At 33.5% G+C, this 23,053-nt stretch overlaps 1 protein-coding gene across 4 annotated transcripts in view; it reads right to left on the bottom strand.

The window, feature by feature from the left end:
- LOC144452982 (dynein axonemal heavy chain 1-like) overlaps positions 1–23,053 on the bottom strand; it is a 94,897-nt gene that overhangs the window by 4,413 nt on the left and 67,431 nt on the right. For all 4 annotated transcript variants that reach the window (XM_078144229.1, XM_078144230.1, XM_078144232.1 and 1 more), the window contains 21 exons: positions 23,050–23,053; positions 21,790–21,921; positions 21,193–21,438; positions 20,084–20,233; positions 18,874–19,034; positions 18,192–18,417; positions 17,369–17,564; positions 16,954–17,105; positions 16,425–16,541; positions 15,221–15,265; positions 12,618–12,800; positions 11,467–11,670; positions 9,620–9,751; positions 9,033–9,206; positions 8,587–8,766; positions 7,655–7,831; positions 6,709–6,882; positions 5,863–5,993; positions 5,483–5,627; positions 5,049–5,255; positions 2,853–2,864 (listed from right to left, as the gene is read on the bottom strand). The exon at positions 23,050–23,053 is cut by the window's right edge and continues 188 nt beyond it. In XM_078144229.1, coding sequence (XP_078000355.1) covers positions 2,853–2,864; positions 5,049–5,255; positions 5,483–5,627; positions 5,863–5,993; positions 6,709–6,882; positions 7,655–7,831; positions 8,587–8,766; positions 9,033–9,206; positions 9,620–9,751; positions 11,467–11,670; positions 12,618–12,800; positions 15,221–15,265; positions 16,425–16,541; positions 16,954–17,105; positions 17,369–17,564; positions 18,192–18,417; positions 18,874–19,034; positions 20,084–20,233; positions 21,193–21,438; positions 21,790–21,921; positions 23,050–23,053 — 3,148 coding nt within the window. The remainder of the gene's footprint in view (positions 1–2,852; positions 2,865–5,048; positions 5,256–5,482; positions 5,628–5,862; positions 5,994–6,708; positions 6,883–7,654; positions 7,832–8,586; positions 8,767–9,032; positions 9,207–9,619; positions 9,752–11,466; positions 11,671–12,617; positions 12,801–15,220; positions 15,266–16,424; positions 16,542–16,953; positions 17,106–17,368; positions 17,565–18,191; positions 18,418–18,873; positions 19,035–20,083; positions 20,234–21,192; positions 21,439–21,789; positions 21,922–23,049) is intronic.

Here is a 23,053-nt window from a genome sequence, read left to right as displayed (position 1 = left end):
TTTGTTCCTGAAGATGAAGGTCAAGGTCAAAAGTCAGTGTGTCATTAGAAAGGTCATCATTGATAATGACGAAAGCACTTGAATAGGGTCGCTATCTGTTTAGTGTCAAGAGTTATCAGCCAAAATGCGAACATTTATGACAAATATGGCTGCCATTTTGCTGCTATTGTGGGGTTGTGAAATGAAGTAATGTGTATATGCAGACTATAGCATCTGACATTTGTACAAGGTTTGGTTGAAATTGGTGCATGCATATTTGAGATACAGGTGGATATAGTGTGGGTACCCCTGTGTTATGTCACAATGTATCAAAAACAAGTCATTGAGAATGACATAGTCCCCGCTATCATTTAGATATGTTGTGTCTGCTTGTTGGACATGGAACATGCCTACAACAATAAAGGATGGGTCGGATATGGGGGATCGTATCACGAAGAAAATGGATATGCACATGTATGTCAAAGAACACTGTCCTAATACCACCTTTGAATGAGATCTGTTCAAGCATGTCTGAGTTATGGCTTTGGACATAGAAAAATTGCAAACAAAATATATAGTGTGGGTACCCCTGTGTTGTTACATCACAATGTAATATAAGTATATAGTGTGGGTACCCCTGTGTTGTTACATCACAATGTAATATAAGTATATAGTGTGGGTACCCCTGTGTTGTTACATCACCATGTAATATAAGTATATAGTGTGGGTACCCCTGTGTTGTTACGTCACAATGTAATATAAATATATAGCGTGGGTACCCCTGTGTTGTAATATAAATATATAGTGTGGGTACCCCTGTGTTGTTAGGTCACCATGTAATATAAATATATAGTGTGGGTACCCCTGTGTTGCTATGTCACAATGTATTAAAAACAAGTCTTCATGGAAGACATTGTATACATTATAGTAATCTGATATATGCATTGTATACATTATAGTAATCTGATATATACATTGTATACATTATAGTAATCTGATATATACATTGTATACATTATAGTAATCTGATATATACATTGTATACATTATTATAGTATTCTGATATATGCATTGTATACATTATAGTAATCTGATATATACATTGCATACATTATAGTAATCTGATATATACATTGTATATTTTATAGTAATCTGATATATGCATTGTATACATTATAGTATTCTGATATATGCATTGTATACATTATAGTAATCTGATATATGCATTGTATACATTATAGTAATCTGATATATACATTGAATACATTATAGTAATCTGATATATACATTGTATATTTTATAGTAATCTGATATATGCATTGTATACATTATAGTATTCTGATATATGCATTGTATACATTATAGTAATCTGATATATACATTATAGTATTCTGATATATACATTGTATACATTATAGTAATCTGATATATACATTGTATACATTATAGTAATCTGATATATACATTGTATATTTTATAGTAATCTGATATATGCATTGTATACATTATAGTAATCTGATATATACATTGTATACATTATAGTAATCTGATATATGCATTGTATACATTATAGTATTCTGATATATACATTGTATACATTATAGTATTCTGATATATACATTGTATACATTATAGTAATCTGATATATACATTGTATACATTATAGTAATCTGATATATACATTGTATACATTATAGTAATCTGATATATACATTGTATACATTATAGTAATCTGATATATACATTGTATACATTATAGTATTCTGATATATACATTGTATACATTATATTAATCTGATATATACATTGTATATTTTATAGTAATCTGATATATGCATTGTATACATTATAGTAATCTGATATATACATTGTATACATTATAGTAATCTGATATATGCATTGTATACATTATAGTATTCTGATATATACATTGTATACATTATAGTATTCTGATATATACATTGTATACATTATAGTAATCTGATATATACATTGTATACATTATAGTAATCTGATATATACATTGTATACATTATAGTATTCTGATATATGTATATGCATTGTATACATTATATTAATCTGATATATACATTGTATATTTTATAGTATTCTGATATATACATAGTATACATTATAGTATTCTGATATATACATTGTATACATTATAGTAATCTGATATATGCATTGTATACATTATAGTAATACCAGTTACCATCATAGTCTAGAGTCTATCCATTGGGTTTGAATCTCAAGATTAAATTTGAATTCTCAATTGAAAGTCAAACTCAACAGATAGCCTCTAGACTATAGTATTACCTTCATGACAGAAATGAATAATTTGGGGTAATGGTGTGTTCTAGGTAGTAACTACTATGGCAGACAATGGGTAATTTGAGGTAATGGTGTGTTCTAGGTAGTAACTACTATGGCAGACAATGGGTAATTTGGGGTAATGGTGTGTTCTAGGTAGTAACTACTATGGCAGACAATGGGTAATTTGAGGTAATGATGGCTGGGTTCTAGGTAGTAACTACTATGGCAGACAATGGGTAATTTGGGGTAATGATGTGTTCTAGGTAGTAACTACTATGGCAGACAATGGGTAATTTGAGGTAATGATGGCTGGGTTCTAGACAATGGTGGGTCCTGGTGGGGAAACATTGGAATGTTAATAAGGGAAACATTTATTGTTCCATGTATTTTGCCGATGATATTCAGTAACCGTGTTTAATACTACTATACTAAATTGTTAGTCATTGCAGTACATAGTAGTAACATATAGTATGTTATTAGTAGTTGTGAAGGTTAGTTTAGATGGTTAATGTAGCATATAGCCATACACTGTATATGAATCAATGGTGTATTTGACCTACCTGTTTCATTATCTGCATATTACAAGTACACACACATATTGTATGTTAGGATTTCATGCACACAGTAGGTCACAACAAGCACAAGATATGTATAAGGTCAAAGGTCATACAAACACACACCAAAGTTGTAAGTAAAATATAAAAACAACAAACAATGGTTAGTGACAACAGACATTAAAATGTAAAGTAAGTTTCTAATATAAGTTGACAATCTAAATAAAACAATACATGCATGACATCTTACTCAATCTTAAAGTGACCATATGGACTGACAAATTGATTATTTATTTTGGATTTTGAATTCTTAAGACACATTACTATGTTTTTCTACTTGAATATACAATATGGAACAGCATCACCTCAAGTCTGTGTTTGTAATTCAATTAATTATAAACAGCTAAGAAGTGTGTAAAAAGTGTGTTATTACACTTATGATAACAAATACTTTACACATCGTTTTTTTAATGTTTTGCAATTTACAAGAGTTTAATATATGTTGTTTCACATTGGCTTTTACACAAGTAGGAAAACATAGTAAAGTTGGTGTATGAATAGAAAATTCAAAATTAAGACGGATTTGTCATCCATATGGCCATATTAAAACTTTGCATTATTTAAAATTCCTATTTAATGATGTCATCTATGGTCTATTGTTAGTTTACTTTCTCTAAATTCTTAGTTTGGTCAACTTTTCTTAACTGTATCAATGTAATATTAGAACAGTTATAGAGATCAAATTCAGTAAAGATCCCATGCTACATAATGGATATAAGAAAAGATGTCTTCTAAATTTTTGAAACATACTGAAAACATTTCTTATGAACCCTTACATATCTATTTATGTATCTCATAAATTAGTAACTTTTCATCATCAGAAAATGTGCCTCAATGACATTAAGTTTAGAAATCAAGGTATCTCAGATCAGGCTTTAAAAAAAATAGTTTGGTTCTGGTTACCCGACCCAACCTAGTTTTTTATGCCGATCCTAAACTTTAAAAAAATGTATTTGAGAAAAATAAAATAAATTGTGAACATTGTGATGAAATAGTGGATGCAAAAACTGACATCAACTTAAAAAGGTAATATAAAACTGTTCTTCCAATGTGTAATGGCTGTACATCTGATGGGAAGAAACCAATAACATAGAGACCATTTGGAAAAAACAACGGAAAACCTGGTCTAGACAGATTGTATAATATGGAATCTGATATAGCTTAGATTGATTTGTTCCCTATTTCATAGATTGTATAATATGGAATCTGATATAGTTTAGATTGGTTTGTTCCCTATTTCAAAGATTGTATAATATGGAATCTGATATAGTTTAGATTGGTTTGTTCCCTATTTCAAAGATTGTATAATATGGAATCTGATATAGTTTAGATTGGTTTGTTCCCTATTTCAAAGATTGTATAATATGGAATCTGATATAGTTTAGATTGGTTTGTTCCCTATTTCAAAGATTGTATAATATGGAATCTGATATAGTTTAGATTGGTTTGTTCCCTATTTCAAAGACTGTATAATATGGAATCTGATATAGTTTAGATTGGTTTGTTCCCTATTTCAAAGATTGTATAATATGGAATCTGATATAGTTTAGATTGGTTTGTTCCCTATTTCAAAGATTGTATAATATGGAATCTGATATAGTTTAGATTGGTTTGTTCCCTATTTCAAAGATTGTATAATATGGAATCTGATATAGTTTAGATTGGTTTGTTCCCTATTTCAAAGATTGTATAATATGGAATCTGATATAGTTTAGATTGATTTGTTCCCTATTTCAAAGATTGTATAATATGGAATCTGATATAGTTAAGATTGATTTGTTCTCTATTTCAAAGATTGTATAATATGGAATCTGATATAGTTTAGATTGGTTTGTTCCCTATTTCAAAGATTGTATAATATGGAATCTGATATAGTTTAGATTGGTTTGTTCCCTATTTCAAAGACTGCATTGACACCTTTGTTGTGTATATATATATATTGAAGGTTTTATGAACAAAGTTAGAGAACAAGTTTAAGTTTTATTTCTGAGGCAAAAAAATGTATTAAAAAACTTTTAAATGACATGCAAATTTGGCTAGGGGATAACAATAATATAAACATTACCACAAAGTAATAAATAAATACATGGTTCTGACATAAATCTCTGACATTGTTATGAATTCATACAAACAAAGACATACCTGGAAATCAAAGGAAATGGTGTCTATGGAGATAACTTCTTTTCTGGCATAGTTCTGTAGAGTTCCTGTCAGGAAAGCTTGAGGGAAGAAGAATCCAGATATCCAGAAGACACTTGGAATTCCATTCTCTATCCAGTGTTGGATAAAATCCATTCTTTCAACTAAGTCACTAACCCAAGATGCAAGAGGTTTGAGTGATGGGTAGGCCTGTAACCATGACAATAGTAGTTATGACAACAAAACTGACTTTATAGTTATGACAATGAAACTGAATTTGTAGTTATGACAACTAAACTGAAGTTTGTCAAACTTTAAGAACATAGTTGATTGTAACAGGACGCCATGTAAGTACACATTACCAGTAATTATCAGCTTTCTTCTCACAAGTAGTTTTTTTTTAAAGTACAAACATTTAGAAGCTATGAATGAATTACCTTGTTAGCCCACATGGTTGGTACTTGGTTAATGTATAAACTGTTACCCATGGTTTCCAACTCTTGGGATAACACCACCAAACCTTTGAGAGCTTTCAATATATCACGTAATGATCGGTGAATTACTGTCAACAAACGATTGTACCTGTAATAGAATTAGAAAATACCATCACTCTCTAATTTGTCAATTATAGCAAGTACAAATGTCATCAATGTTAACAAATCCTACCAGAGTAACAAGCTATCCAATCAGAGTAAACAGTCAGTTGTCGTGGACAACAAGCTATCCAATCAGATTAAAGAGGCATTTACTCTGGATACCAAACAGAGTAAGATCAGAGGAACAAGTCCATACTAATGATATGTAAATATCAACATACCTGATAACTTCTTGTATGAGTACAGTGTTCATAGACTCTTCATATCTGACAGGATGTTTACGTATTACCATAGCAAGGTCTATTTCACCTGGCACTTTAGATAATATAAACTTGGCAGTTTCCTCAATCACCTGTGACAAATATTACAATGTCAGCAATAAAGTAACTACTAAACACTACCTTACAATGTACATGTACTAATGTCAATCAATCCATACCTACCACATGTACTAAGTTTATGATTGTACAAAACATTTTGTGTATTATCATGTCATAACTGTCACTTTTCTTAGTTTCCAATGGTAAGTGAAAGTTTATCCTGAACTTGTCAATTGTTAAAAGTTTTAAATACTATTAATACTGTCAATAACTAAAAGTGTGAAATCAATATTGTACTATCTACATTGCGGTTAAGGCCTAACAAAAATAATTGTATGGTTCCAATTACACTCAATTTTACAACAGGTGGGGTAGGTAGATTTTTTATTTTATTGTTTTAAATGTGTTTGTTTTTTTCATATGTAAGTGTCTAGTTCAGGTAGATATGATTTCCATTGTTTTCCATATGGTCTCTTGTGTTATTGGTTTCTTCTCATCAGATGTACAGTCATTACAGATTGGAAGAATAGTTTTATATTGTCTTTTTAAGTTGATGTCAGATTCCGCAGCCACTATTTCTTGCGAGACCACAATTTTTGCGATGTTATTGTTTTTTTTCTTGAATATGTAAAAAAAAAGTTTAGGGTTGGTGTGAAAAAGTAGGTGGGGTCAGTTTACTGGAACTAAAGAATTTTTTTTATTAGGCCTCAAGTGGTAATATAGAAATGATAGTGTCAGTGTACTTACCTCTTCACTGGTAGCCCCTCCACCACTGCCTCCAGTCTTGGGCTGTAATTGTACCAATGCACTCAACAAACCAAACGTCTCATTCTGAGCAAAAGTGATGTTGGCGTTGTCATGGAGACCAAAGATTTCTGGCGTATCATTGATAGGTAAGCTACGTATGTATGCCAGGTAACCCTATAGTAAATGACAATATTATTAAATATGATGTCCACAAAGTGTATACACTTGGTTTATATCCATTTAAAGGCCCACTTTAGATTAAGATTGAAATCTAGGTATGAAAGACAGTTGTTTGGCAGAATTATAGAAGAGGGTAGACAAGAACAAAAGAACAATTCCATGTAATCCTTTATTAAGATAACACTAATGTGGTGACTTAGGATTGAAGTATAGGCCTTTAACACTGCTTGACACATAGATGGCATGTATATGTTGTAGACATGGAAATAAACACTGTGTTTCCACCTAATATATACAATTGGCTGATTATACCGCCACCTAGTGGTCAGCTGTAAATATGGAATTTGTCATTCTGATGAGGATTGTCAACCAAGACAGATTATACTGCCACCTAGTGGTCAGCTGTAACTATGGAATTTGTCATTCTGATGAGGATTGTCAACCAAGACAGATTATACTGCCACCTAGTGGTCAGCTGTAACTATGGAATTTGTCAGGATTGTCAACCAAGACAGATTATACTGCCACCTAGTGGTCAGCTGTAACTATGGAATTTGTCAGGATTGTCAACCAAGACAGATTATACTGCCACCTAGTGGTCAGCTGTAACTATGGAATTTGTCATTCTGATGAGGATTGTCAACCAAGACAGATTGAAAACACAATGCTAAAAAGTTTGAACTGATTGTTATGTGTTATAATCTTTGCAAATCATCTAATCTACCAAACTGATCAACATTTTTGTTCAAACACTGTGTTAGCTTACATTATGGTCCATGGCAGTAGGTATTTGTTTGTAGATTCCAGACTCAGAGTAAGGATGTTCTTCTTCTAAGACTATAGAACTATAGAAATCGTTGAGTATATTCATAATACAACGTCTATCCCAATCATCAGTTACACGTCCACCATAGTTGATATGACCAGCTGTGTACTTTAACACCTGAAATCAAATACAACAACACTATTAATATTATCCATACCTTATATAGGTTTCTACATACCTTATATGGTGTTTCTACATACCTTATATGGTGTTTCTACATACCTTATATGGTGTTTCTACATACCTTCTGTGGTGACCCTACATATTCTAATACCTCATATGGTGTGTTTACATATTATTACCTTATATGGTGTTTTTACACATTCTATATGATGTTTCTGCATATCCTACATACCTTATATGGTGTTTCTGTATATCCTACATACCTTATATGGTGTTTCTGCATATTTTACATACCTTATATGGTGTTTCTGCATATTCTACCTTATATGGTGTTTCTGCATATTCTATGCACCTTATATGGTGTTTCTGCATATTCTACATACCTTATATGGTGTTTCTGCATATTCTAATACCTCATATGGTGTTTCTGCATATTTAACATACCTTATATGGTGTTTGTGCATATTTAACATACCTTATATGGTGTTTCTGCATATTTAACATACCTTATATGGTGTTTCTGCATATTTTACATACCTTATATGGTGTTTCTGCATATTCTACCTTATATGGTGTTTCTGCATATTCTATGTACCTTATATGGTGTTTCTGCATATTCTACATACCTTATATGGTGTTTCTGCATATTCTAATACCTTATATGGTGTTTCTGCATATTTAACATACCTTATATGGTGTTTCTGCATATTTAACATACCTTATATGGTGTTTCTGCATATTTAACATACCTTATATGGTGTTTCTGCATATTCTACCAGGAACATTTTGAGCTGACTGACACAGATACGTAAATCTCCAGTAGTGAACTCATATGGAATATTGAAACCCAGAGGGCCAAACTTTCTTCTTTCGAGAGTGACAGCATGGAAGAATGCTAGAGACAGCATAAGAGATTTGAATTCATGTGTCTGAAAGAAAGACAAGGAGAGAAACAGCAAACAAATAAATTATAGTTGATGGCTCTACAAACAAACATATCACAACAAGCATGATGCTGCCAATGGCGCTGCAGTACAATGATCATGATGCACAATGGAATTGCTGTAATAGTTTCCTAGTCTGTTTTCCTAGACAGACAGACAGACAGACAGACAGATGGACACACACACACAGACACACACACAGACAAAAGTATAACATACCCTCCCCTTATGTATCCTAATACAATACATACCTTTTCACCAGTAGAGTTGAGTAAATCATCATTATAACTACTGTAGGACTGAAGTAAATTAGCTTTGATGCCTTTAGGTGGTTCCATTGTCATCTTAGCTCCATTCTGTAAAACTGGTACAGGGAACTTAGGACTTGGCATACTGGTTAACCATAGACGGAAATCACGATGAACCTGTCAATATATAGGATATAAACACTGTAATTGTTTGGTTGATTGTCAACATGTTTTATTATCCCCCAAAAAATAAACATTCATCCCTATATTTCACAAAAGTAAATATATTGAAATGGATAAAAAATTGGATGTCGGGAGTCAGAAAATAGTGAAATATGCTTACTAAAGTTATGTCTGAAACTAGTGTAGTATGCATACTAAGTTGTGTTTGACCCCCTAGCTGGGGATAGATTTGTAAACTTGAATTATCGATAAGATTTATTGAATGTTTAAAATGTATGTAATGTGTGTTGTGTGTATGAGTGCACTTATATATTGTCTGTTAATTTTTGTGGATGCATTGTGTGTGTGTATATGTGGGTGGGTGGTGTGGGTGGGGTGGGGTGGGGAGAAGTGGTGTAGAGACATACCTTGTCGGGGTCAATATTCTCAATCAATCTTTCCAATGTTGGCATCCAACTAGGTGAGAGATGGCAATTCTGAAAGAATACCCATTTACCACGATCCATGGCACTACGCATCATAGCTTCAGCACGGGGTCCCTATGTTTACAAATAAACAATATGTATTACATGGCACTACGCATCATAGCTTCAGCACGGGGTCCCTATGTTTACAAATAAACAATATGTATTATATGGCACTACACATCATAGCTTCAGCACGGGGTCCCTATGTTTACAAATAAACAATATGTATTACATGGCACTACGCATCATAGCTTCAGCACGGGGTCCCTATGTTTACAAATAAACAATATGTATTACATGGCACTACACATCATAGCTTCAGCACGGGGTCCCTATGTTTACAAATAAACAATATGTATTACATGGCACTACGCATCATAGCTTCAGCACGGGGTCCCTATGTTTACAAATAAACAATATGTATTATATGGCACTACACATCATGGCTTCAGCACGGGGTCCCTATGTTTACAAATAAACAATATGTATTACATGGCACTACACATCATAGCTTCAGCACGGGGTCCCTATGTTTACAAATAAACAATATGTATTACATGGCACTACGCATCATAGCTTCAGCACGGGGTCCCTATGTTTACAAATAAACAATATGTATTACATGGCACTACGCATCATAGCTTCAGCACGGGGTCCCTATGTTTACAAATAAACAATATGTATTACATGGCACTACGCATCATAGCTTCAGCACGGGGTCCCTATGTTTACAAATAAACAATATGTATTACATGGCACTACGCATCATAGCTTCAGCACGGGGTCCCTATGTTTACAAATAAACAATATGTATTACATGGCACTACGCATCATAGCTTCAGCACGGGGTCCCTATGTTTACAAATAAACAATATGTATTACATGGCACTACGCATCATAGCTTCAGCACGGGGTCCCTATGTTTACAAATAAACAATATGTATTACATGGCACTACGCATCATAGCTTCAGCACGGGGTCCCTATGTTTACAAATAAACAATATGTATTATATACTAAATGAAATAAATCATGAACTAAATGTGCTGTAACAAAGGTGACAATTTAAGGTTTTCGTCAAAGGTGGTATTAAACTAAGCTTACACTTTACAGTTTCTTGTCTTAGTGTTTGCTATAACTAAGTTAAAACAAGAGGGTGCTTTAACTAATGTTACACTTTACCTCTCTTAGTCCAAGAGGGTGCTATAACTTAAGTTACACTTTACCTCTCTTACTATAACTTAAGTTACACTTTACCTCTCTTTGTCAAAGAGGGCGCTATAACTTAAGTTACACTTTACCTCTCTTAGTCCAAGAGGGCGCTATAACTTAAGTTACACTTTACCTTGTGTGGTCAAAAAGGATGCTATAACTAAAGTTACAATTTGTTTCGCCTAGTCCAAGAGGGCGCTATAACTAATGTTATACTTTACCTCTCTTAGTCCAAGAGGGCGCTATAACTTAAGTTACACTTTACCTCGTTTTGTCAAAAAGGATGCTATAACTAATGTTACACTTTACCTCTCTTTGTCAAAGAGGGCGCTATAACTAATGTTACACTTTACCTCTCTTTGTCAAAGAGGGTCGCTATAACTAATGTTATACTTTACCTCTCTTAGTCCAAGAGGGCGCTATAACTAATGTTACACTTTACCTCTCTTTGTCAAAGAGGGTCGCTATAACTAATGTTATACTTTACCTCTCTTAGTCCAAGAGGGCACTATAACTAATGTTACACTTTACCTCTCTTTGTCAAAGAGGGCGCTATAACTAAAGTTAACATCTTACCTGGCCTTGTCCAAGAGAGATTGAACTTAGTTTCTTGGCAAATCTCATTTCTTCTGCAAATTTGTACAAATCAGCAGCAGGATCTGTTCCTGCTGACAAGACAAAGATCAGTGGTGTTGTAGATGAGGAGTCTTTGAAAGCTATGGCTAGATCTGCTGTCTGTGGCTCTATGAATCTCTGACCAAGATTGTTAGCAACGTAGTCCTACAAACAAATAAAACATAACATATAATAGTATTCAACTATTCACATATTAAACATACCTAGTATCAAATTTTAAAATCATACCATATATATATATATATATTGACAAAAACAAATAAAAACACACTGTACACACACAAATTCACAGGCACACAGACACAAGCATGTATGTATGCACATGCACACACACACACACACACACACACACACACACACACACATATACATACATATACACACAAATGCATACTTGCAACAATGTTAACACATTGAGTGTAATATACAGTATGCATACACGGTATAGCAGTGTAGAAACCGTAATGTATTTGATTATACAATGTACTAAATGTTATTATGAAACTTTATCAGCTCTGACACAATACAATAATGTAACAAACACAGTATATCACAATACAATAATGTAACAAACACAGTATATCACAATACAATAATGTAACAAACACAGTATATCACAATACAATAATGTAACAAACACAGTATATCACAATACAATAATGTAACAAACACAGTATATCACAATACAATAATGTAACAAACACAGTATATCACAATACAATAATGTAACAAACACAGTATATCACAATACAATAATGTAACAAACACAGTATATCACAATACAATAATGTAACAAACACAGTATATCACAATACAATAATGTAACAAACACAGTATATCACAATACAATAATGTAACAAACACAGTATATCACAATACAATAATGTAACAAACACAGTATATCACAATACAATAATGTAACAAACACAGTATATCACAATACAATAATGTAACAAACACAGTATATCACAATACAATAATGTAACAAACACAGTATATCACAATACAATAATGTAACAAACACAGTATATCACAATACAATAATGTAACAAACACAGTATATCATAGTACTTGTTTTCATCATTACATACCTGCATAGCATTAGTGACTTTATCAGCTCTGATACATCGTAGGGCTACCACCTTCTGAAAATCATCTAGATCTTCATTCCAGTGGCCTGGCATAGGTTCACGGTGTGGATCTAAACTATCAAAGATTCTTTTAAATCCTTCTAGGTGGTCTTTAAACTCCCTAGCAAAGTTTCCAAACACTTGCTGTAAAAAGTAAAAAACAATATATAAGTCTTAAACTTAAACTTGAAAAAAATTCAGATGTATTTAATGATTTCCTGTTATATGTTTATCAGACTAATTTTGATTGGTGAATGGTATCTATGGCAACCATTGTCATAAGGATGTAGTAGCCAATGACAAAGCAGCAATTAATCACATGATATGATATTGAGGTATTATATGATATGTATGTGGTGAAGTATATATTGCAGATAAATTGTTGTATTTGATATATGTGACATTGATGGTGATGAAGCCAACAGTTCCTCTATCACGAAGTGACTGTATATAGATATTATATTTATTCATTGATAGATATCGGCAGCTGCTGTAAGCCAAGTAAAGCATAGTGTTATATATATATACGCTAGTAATGTGACTATATACATAGCGGTATTCACAACAGTGTGGGTTTCTGCATCTTGCCATGCTGTAAGAATATTTCAATTAGTAGCCATACTGTACATGCTAGCTTGTAATGTAACACTCGAATTTACCATTAGCAATGATGAAGCTAGGAAGTCGCTATATAGCAAAGACTGTAGTTAGTATGTTGCCATGGCAATACTGTAAATAGTAAGTAGTCATGGAAATACTGTAACTAAGAGGTTTCCATGGCAATGCTTTACATTATCATGGAAATGCTGTAAAGGTTGTCATGGAAATGCTGAAGATAGGGAGTAGCTATTGCAAAAGACTGTGGCCAGAAGGTTGCCATGACAATGTTGTAACTAGTAAGTACGTGTAGTCATGGAAATACTGTAATTTGTGGTTTCCATGACTATGTGGTAAGTTGTCATGGAAATGCTGAAGATATAGAGTTGTTAGTGCAAAGACTGTAGCCAGAAGGTTGCCATGACAACACCAAAGCTATGGTAAGTTGTCATGGTAAAACTGTTGCCAGGATTATGTCATGATAATGCAGTAGCCAGCAAGTTGCCATGCTGTATTGATATGATGGTGTGTAATTTAGTCTAGACATTGGCTACCTGATACAACATAGTAACTATTCTGATAAACAAACTAGAATAAGTTATTAGCATGACTAGTTTACATAGTGTGACTTTACTCAACCCATAGTATATACTTTGTTATGATACCCATTGAGCTGACATGCATGTAATATTGAAAATGTTGCATGGACTGGTGGATGATTACACACCATGCAAGGCAATCATTCAAATCAACAATTACTGAATAATGCTGTTAGCTTTTAAACAATCAAATCAGACATTAATACACTTTATTTATCAATGCTGTGTCAAAAAGTTACATATTATCACCATTACCTTAGAAAAATGCAAATGAAAGATGAGTTACCATGGCAATGTGTTATTGGGGGATTTAAATAAGGGAAGGGATAGGGTAATCTGTAAGGTATGCTGCCATATAAGGTATGTTGCCATATAAGGTATGCTGCCACATAAGATATGCTGCTGCACATCACCCTCACATTGGTCAACCTCTTTTAGAGCAGACCAGTGAGGGCAGATCTGAGCGACATGACATATCTTACATTTAGTTACATAGAATAAGTTTATGATGGTGAGAATGAGATGAATGAAATAGTTAAGTGTGATTTTATCTATTTCAATTTTATTTTGATCTATTTTTCTATTTTTCACATCTTCTTGTTTTTACTGGTGATTGAGGTGGTACAAGTGGTTATCTGAAATATCTAGTACCGGTAAATAAAAAATGATATCACATTGTCTATTTCTATCATGGCAAACAATTTATTTTATTGCAATGTTTTATATGTGAATGAAATAGCAAAACAAACTCACTCAATTTACATAAAATTTCATTGTAGAGGGGGTTTATTTTTGACTGAAATTTCACCAATGTATCAATTTTTATTATAACTAGTACTGTGTGCTAGATGGAATGTAATCATATAAATCTGAGTTTTGATGTTTTGTATTACAGTGATACTGTCTGTAACTAAGACCCTGTTTTTGACTAAAAAAAAAACAAACTTAATCAGGAACAAATCTGAGTCCGTACAGTGTAATAGATAATGGTTTCATACAAAATAAAGAGGATTAGAATCTGAAACTTAGGTGTTTTGCAAATTTATTGGTTCCCAAGAAATGATGTCATAAATAACATTTTAATGTCAAGTACAAATTAGTGGTTTAGAACTCTACTAGTTGCTGGACATATTCAACATGTTTTAATACTTAGAATAATAATTATATTTATGAAATTTAAGACAGTAAGATTACAGACTGTGTCTCTTTAATGGTTACAAAGGATAGAATGAGTTACCATGGTGATGTGAAAAGTATAAAGCTCTGGGATTTAAGTAAGGGGTCAGGTGGGATTTAAAAAGAGAATTTTTGGACAAATTTATGATAATGATGATGGTGACAGCCAGCTGTGATTTGTAAGTAACTCACTGGTTTGGCACTTTGACCATCATCTCCTTTCTTCACGATTTCTCGCTGGTAGAAGTAAGTACAAGACAGAGTAAGAACAGAGTTGTACAAAAAAAAATACAAAGTTTATGTGATGACGAAGAGTTAAAATAAATCACATTTATGTATGCTTAATACAAAATATGATATGACATTAGTAGCCTGTATTGGTGTATCTTGTGGGAAGCAATATCTGACAAAGACATAACATTGATGCACACAGACATGCATTAGTCTAATCCTTGACCTGATAATGTATGATCACTATCCTCTCCACGTATAGTCAAACAGATAAATTTAACATCATGTTTATATCATCACTCCATTACCAGTAAACTATTACTGTCAGGGGAAAGAAAGGAATGCTGCATGCTGTGCCAATTTGACTATACTGTGGAGATGACAGTAGGGGGTCATAATATGTATAGGAAACTAGACTAGACATGCATGGATACAGGCACAAAGACAAAGACACACACACACACACACACAGACACACACACACACACACAGACACACACACACACACACACACACACAGACAAGTATTTGCTGTAGTACAGTTAGCACACTGGAAAGAAAACTGTTAGTGGAGAAATATATAACTAAGTATGTATTAATTTATCAATTTTGTTGTTTGTAATATGATATACTCGAAAAATGATTGATTATTTGTGATTTAGTACGGTAATATGTGGACAGGGCAATAATACAAAATAATGACTATAACAATATATTCTAGGGAAATATGTGGACAGGGTTATAACACAAAATAATGACTTTCTAACAATAGGGTAATATGTGGACAGGGCAATAATACAGAATAATGACTTTCTAACAATAGGGTAATATGTGGACAGGGAAATAATACAGAATAACAGCTTTGTAAAAATTATATTCTAGGGTAATATGTGGCAGGGTAATAATACAGAATAACAGCTTTGTAAAAATTATATTCTGGGGTAATATGTGGCAGGGTAATAATACAGAATAACAGCTTTGTAAAAATTATATTCTAGGGGGATATGTGAACAGGGCAATAATAATATTTGTTACAAGTGTGTGATAACATGTTACTAGTTGATTTTACTATGTGATAAGATTTTATGTTGACATAAACAGGAATTTATGGACAGGGTAATATTAGTGTGTGATACCAAGTTGACATAAATATTAAAAAACTTACCAATCCAGACAAAGTAAGCATATCTTTCCATGATCTTTCTGACAGCCAATCAGATGCAGGGTTAGGTAAGTCTTCTGGTGTACTAGTACCACCACCCAATAAAAACCTCCATTCATCCTACAAGTCAATAATAAAGTTGATAAAAACCCATAATTGCCTAATATTTAAATTAGATCTATCTGTCATTGTCCTCATTCATTTCTCCAATCTATGGAAGACAGTGGTTGGCATGGTGATTGACAGTATGGCTATGATGGCCATAATGGTTGGAGACATCTGGAAGACAGCGGTCACCATGGTGATCGACAGTATGGCTATTACGGCCATGATGGTTGGAGACAACATTGGCTGAATGTCAAATATCAATATACTATTCCTATTCAGGGCCACTTGGATGCATGCCAACTGTGGTATATCATTATTTCACCATGGTTAGTTTTAAGTTTTGACCAATCAGATGTCTTGATTTGCACCATCAATATACTGGACCAGGTATAATATGATATATTTTATAATAGTATGTACTTACCATGTTGATCTTTCCTTCATTCATCAATATACGTATAGACACCAGGAAGGCAAACATAAGTTTATGTTTTTCAAACAGACTCCTACATACATTACTATACAGACTGAATGTAAAGTAATCATTGATATGTTTAATACGCTCTTCAACTTTGTCTGGGGAAAAGAAAAGAGAAGAAAAAAATCTTCAAATTAATACAAATATAAGAAAAAACACAAACAGATTGTCATAGTGTAGAACAATCTGGGTAAAAAGCCTATATTTTGTGTTTGAATGGGTACAACTATAAGTGTTAGTACATTATATTCATAGAAATTACCTGCTCTCTCTGAGTTGGCAATACCAGCAATAAAGCCTATATTTTGTGTTTGAATGTGTACAACTATAAATGTTAGTACATTGGTTTCATAATATTTACCTGCTCTCTCTGAGTTGGCAATACCAGACATAAATAAACCAATAAACCATTCTAGAGAGTATTGGTACATGGGATCTACATTAGCTAGATCTGTTGTACAGAAGAACAGTAAGGATGTCCTGACAGCTACTGGTATGTATTTACTTCTTGTAACATCAATCTCTTTCTCTGTCTCTTCAGCTACAGTGACTTTGGCCTGAAAATATCAACAAGGGATGAGTTATCACAAGATATCAAGGCAATGTTTACATGAACACAGACTCATACAACACATTTGTCCACGGCTACTGAACCCCTTCAACTTGACCGTGAGGTTTAGAAATATCACGGACAAGATGAAGAGAATTATAGACCATCAGAGGCTGACTGTCAGTTTGAATTAGTTTTTCACTACTATGAAACACAAATTGTTTAGGGATATATTGCAATATTCTTTAGCTATATGAATGAGGATTGGGTATTTATTTTGGATTTTTAATATCTCTAAAGCAATTTTATCATCGTGGCTTTCTACTTGAGAAATTAATGTGAAACAACATAGACCAAGTCTGTGTTTGTAACAGAATACATTGCAAAATGCTAAACAATGTGTAAAAGAATTTTATTGTACATACAATAACAAACATTTTACATACATTATTTATTAATCTTTTGCTATTTATTGAGTTACTAACAAGGGCATATCTTGTTTCACATTGATTTTTCAAGAAGGAAGCAATTATGACAAAATTGTTTTATAAATTGAAAATTTGAAATAAATCCTAAAAACCCCCAAACAGAGACCATAGTCATTTGTGAAATAACATAGAAGACTGTACTATACCTTGATTTCTTGTGACTTTATCTTAGATGCTTCTAAGACAGCTATCAGATCCACATCATCTACAGGACTGCCTTGTGATGCACTAAGACGTTCTAATATCTTGTCTTCAATCTCCTTCAGTTCTTGCTTCATCTTAGCATTACTGATGATCAACTGATTCTTTGCTTCTTCCAAGTCAGGTCTTTCCTCAGCCACAACACGTGACAATACTTGATCCTCTAGACCACTGAAATTAAACCATACAACTTATTATTATTTGTGCTGTTGTTTAGTCTTAGTGTGGTATTAGGGAAAGGATAAAATAATTTCAGTGGAGACCCCTGCCCTGTTAACATGTGGAGACCCCTGCCCTGTTAACATGTGGAGACCCCTGCCCTGGTAAAATGTGGAGACCCCTACCCTGGTAAAATGTAGAGACCCTGCCCTGTTAACATGTGGAGACCCCTGCCTTGGTAAAATGTAGAGACCCCTGCCCTGTTAACATGTGGAGACCCCTGCCCTGGTAAAATATGGAGACCCCTGCCCTGGTAAAATATGGAGACCCCTGCCCTGGTAAAATGTGGCGACCCCTGCCCTGGTAAAATGTGGAGACCCTGCCTGGTAAAATGTGGAGACCCCTGTCCTGTGGTCTTACCTGGGTAACGTACAGTGATCTTACCTGGGTAATGTACAGTGATCTTACCTGGGTGATAGTGTGAAGTTGACAACAGTCACTTTAGTAGATACTTCTGGTGTGTAGTGAGGGTTAGGGAACTTTGTAGTGATGTAAAACTTAAAGTCATCATGGTATGGTATGATAGCATCTCCTAGTTTGATCACCGTACTGCCTTGTTGTTTAAAAGTCTACAAATTATAATACATGTAATAAGAATATCAGTTAGTTATATCTATCTAGTACATACCAACACTGTGCTTTACTGGGGTTTACAATCATTAACCCAACATACACATACACGAGAACAACCTCCCCCTGGTATTACATGTATGTACATTTCAACAGTCTGGTATTACATGTATGTGTACATTTCAACAGTCTGGTATTACATGTATGTACATTTCAACAGTTTGGTATTACATGTATGTACATTTCAACAGTCTGGTATTACATGTATGTACATTTCAACAGTCTAGTATTACAATTTACATGTAATGTACATTTCAACAGTCTGGTATTACATGTATGTACATTTCAACAGTCTGGTATTACATGTATGTACATTTCAACAGTATGGTATTACATGTATGCACATTTCAACAGTCTGGTATTACATGTATGTACATTTCAACAGTCTGGTATTACATGTATGTACATTTCAACAGTATGGTATTACATGTATGCACATTTCAACAGTCTGGTATTACATGTATGTACATTTCAACAGTCTGGTATTACATGTATGTACATTTCAACAGTATGGTATTACATGTATGCACATTTCAACAGTCTGGTATTACATGTATGTACATTTCAACAGTCTGGTATTACATGTACATGTATGTACATTTCAACAGTCTGGTATTACATGTACATGTATGTACATTTCAACAGTCTGGTATTACATGTATGTACATTTCAACAGTCTGGTATTACATGTATGTACATTTCAACAGTCTGGTATTACATGTATGTACATTTCAACAGTTTGGTATTACATGTATGTACATTTCAACAGTCTGGTATTACATGTATATGTACATTTCAACAGTCTGGTATTACATGTATATGTACATTTCAACAGTCTGGTATTACATGTATATGTACATTTCAACAGTCTGGTATTAGCTTATTTCTGAGGTAACATTACATGTATATATTACACTAAAAAACGATAGCACCTTGGAGACCAATTTGTTTGATAATTAAAGAAATGTGAATGATCCAAACAACTGACCTGTCTGAGTAGGATGGGTTCTAAAGCTGGGTCAAGTTCTTCAGCAACGTTCTCTAGTAAACATGGTTTACCAAATCTTACAGCATTCTCCAGACTTCTTAAGAAATCTCTGTCAGTCAGCTTGATAACATCCATACCATTGTCTTTTTCCTGTGTAAAAAAAACCCCATTGTATAATGATTAAAGGGACATCATCTGTAACTTGTAAGTTGTAAGCAATTTTCATCATTTTTGTTTCCAAATAAAATGTTACTTATATTTTACCCTTCACTCTCTGTTTAATGACTAGTAGTCACTCTAGACTAACAATAACAGAGACACAACATAACACAGTAGGATCCTTTGCCCAATCACATTGAACACTGATAAGCATTGCTATTCTTTCACAGTGCAGTAAAAACAGGCTTCTAATGAAAACATTACATATGGACTTGATGATTTTAATTGCTGCAAATGTTTATTTTCTAACTGATAATCAACATGTCAATTTAACTACTTCTACATCCCCACTGTATATGGTACCTATGTAATTGTTTCTTTCACATTAGAAGTTGTTTGAGGGTGTATATTAAATGTCATGTCACATGAGTGAAACACCAAGCCTACATCATTTTAGCTGTATTAAATGTCATGTCACATGAGTGAAACACCAAGCCTACATCATTTTAGCTGTAATGTCACATGAGAGAAACACCAAGCCTACATCATTTTAGCTGTATTAAATGTCATGTCACATGAGTGAAACACCAAGCCTACATCATTTTAGCTGTATTAAATGTCATGTCACATGAATGAAACACCAAGCCTACATCATTTTAGCTGTATTAAATGTCATGTCACATGAGTGAAACACCAAGCCTACATCATTTTAGCTGTATTAAATGTCATGTCACATGGGTGAAACACCAAGCCTACATCATTTTAGCTGTATTAAATGTCATGTCACATGAATGAAACACCAAGCCTACATCATTTTAGCTGTATTAAATGTCATGTCACATGAGTGAAACACCAAGCCTGCATCATTTTAGCTGTAATGTCACATGAGAGAAACACCAAGCCTACATCATTTTAGCTGTAATCCAATGATTAGCAAGATTTAAACTTACCAGAGTTTTAATCCAGCGATTGGCTTGTCCTTGTGGATCAATAAATAGTGGCCATCTCTGAGAGTATTGGACAATTACAGCATTCTCTACTGACAGGTTATCTCTAGGTAAACCAGCAATCTGCCAACTACGAATCTTGACTGCATCGGCCAATGTTGTCAGGAAATCACCACCAGGAGTGAAGGGTACACCGAATGAATCAAATTTCTCAAACCATTCATCATTTAGTAACCCTCTGTACTCTCCCTGTATAATAAATACATTACAGTTTACAATATAATTATAGTAATACTGCCTGTGCAAAATATAGGTATACAGTACTAGGTGTGTAACCCCTGTGCAAAATATAGGTATACAGTACTAGGTGTGTAACCCCTGTGCAAAATATAGGTATACAGTACTAGGTGTGTAACCCCCTGTGCAAAATATATGTATACAGTACTAGGTGTGTAACCCAATGTGCAAAATATAGGTATATAGTACTAGGTGTGTAACCCCCTGTACAAAATATAGGTATACAGTACTAGGTGTGTAACCCCCTGTGCAAAATATAGGTATGTGTATCTAATACTTCAAGCGAGTGTATGTGATACTTACAGTGAATGGTCCCAGGTAGGAGACATAGCCAGCTGCTAGGATCACATTGCCCACAATATTATCAATTATCTTCTCCAGTTCCTTGACAGATTCAGCCCAGCGGTCTTTTTCATCAGCAAGTCCACCAATCAGCTATCAAAGAATCAAACAGACAGCTAGGTTACACATACTGTAGTTCCACAGATGACTACACTACACAGCGCAATGACATCATATGCACATTATAAAAAAAGACAAAAGATTGCACAGTTTGGCCACTAGGGGGTGCTATTTAACATTAGCAGGAAGTGTCGGCCTAACTTACTGTACCCTATTATCATATTTTGAAAGCTAATAACTTTATGATAGCATTTTTAGTTTAATTCAAAGAGTTATTAATCTGTTTTCTGTGGAGTGATATTTGATATGGTGGTAGTTATGTATTGATTTGTTATCTGACTAATAGCTTGCCAAACTGTGAGAGTATCTTGTAGAATTACTATTTTGGGAATACTGGCGATAATAGCTTCACCTATCAGTTCTATCCAGTTATTATACATTTTGATAATGCTAATAACTTAATAATTTTAAATAAATTTTCAAAGTATTTCTGATAATTATACAATGTAAGGTGTTTTGTATGTTTTTTTGGAAATGAACATCTTGTGAGGCAGAAAGAGAAAAAAAAATCATACTCCTCCTTGGAAGGTTAGAACCAAAATAAATATACCACACTCAAGCCATGTTATTGTCTTTGAACAGAAAATATGGATTATATACCCTGGTTATTCTTAGTCATGACAACCTGTGTCTATGTCACTGTTTTTGCAGATATTATACTATGCACAAGCCAAAATGTTGTCTTTGAACAGAAAATATGGTTTATATACCCTGGTTGTTCTTAGTCATGCCAACCTGTGTCAATGTCACTGTTTTTGCAGTGTTTGAAATATAAATAAAATTTCCATTGTTTTCCCCAATTTTTCATATTAAAATTATGAGGCATACTTATATTATTCTATAATATATGTCTTCATTCAGCCACACAATACTCATGACTTATGGGTTTATCATATAGCAACTCATAGTGACAAGGCCCCTTAGGTCACTTGTATTTTTCTCAGCTCGATGAAGGAAAATATTGAGGAACAACATCTAACTATACAGTCACCATGGTTACATACCTTGTTAGCTCTATTATATTTACTACAATATAGTTACCATGGTTACATACCTTGTCAGCTCTATATTTACTATAAGATAGTTACCATGGTTACATACCTTG

Source organism: Glandiceps talaboti, chromosome 23 (assembly GCF_964340395.1).
Source record: "Glandiceps talaboti chromosome 23, keGlaTala1.1, whole genome shotgun sequence".
Taxonomy (NCBI): domain Eukaryota; kingdom Metazoa; phylum Hemichordata; class Enteropneusta; family Spengelidae; genus Glandiceps; species Glandiceps talaboti.
This window is presented reverse-complemented; position numbering and strand designations above follow the sequence as displayed.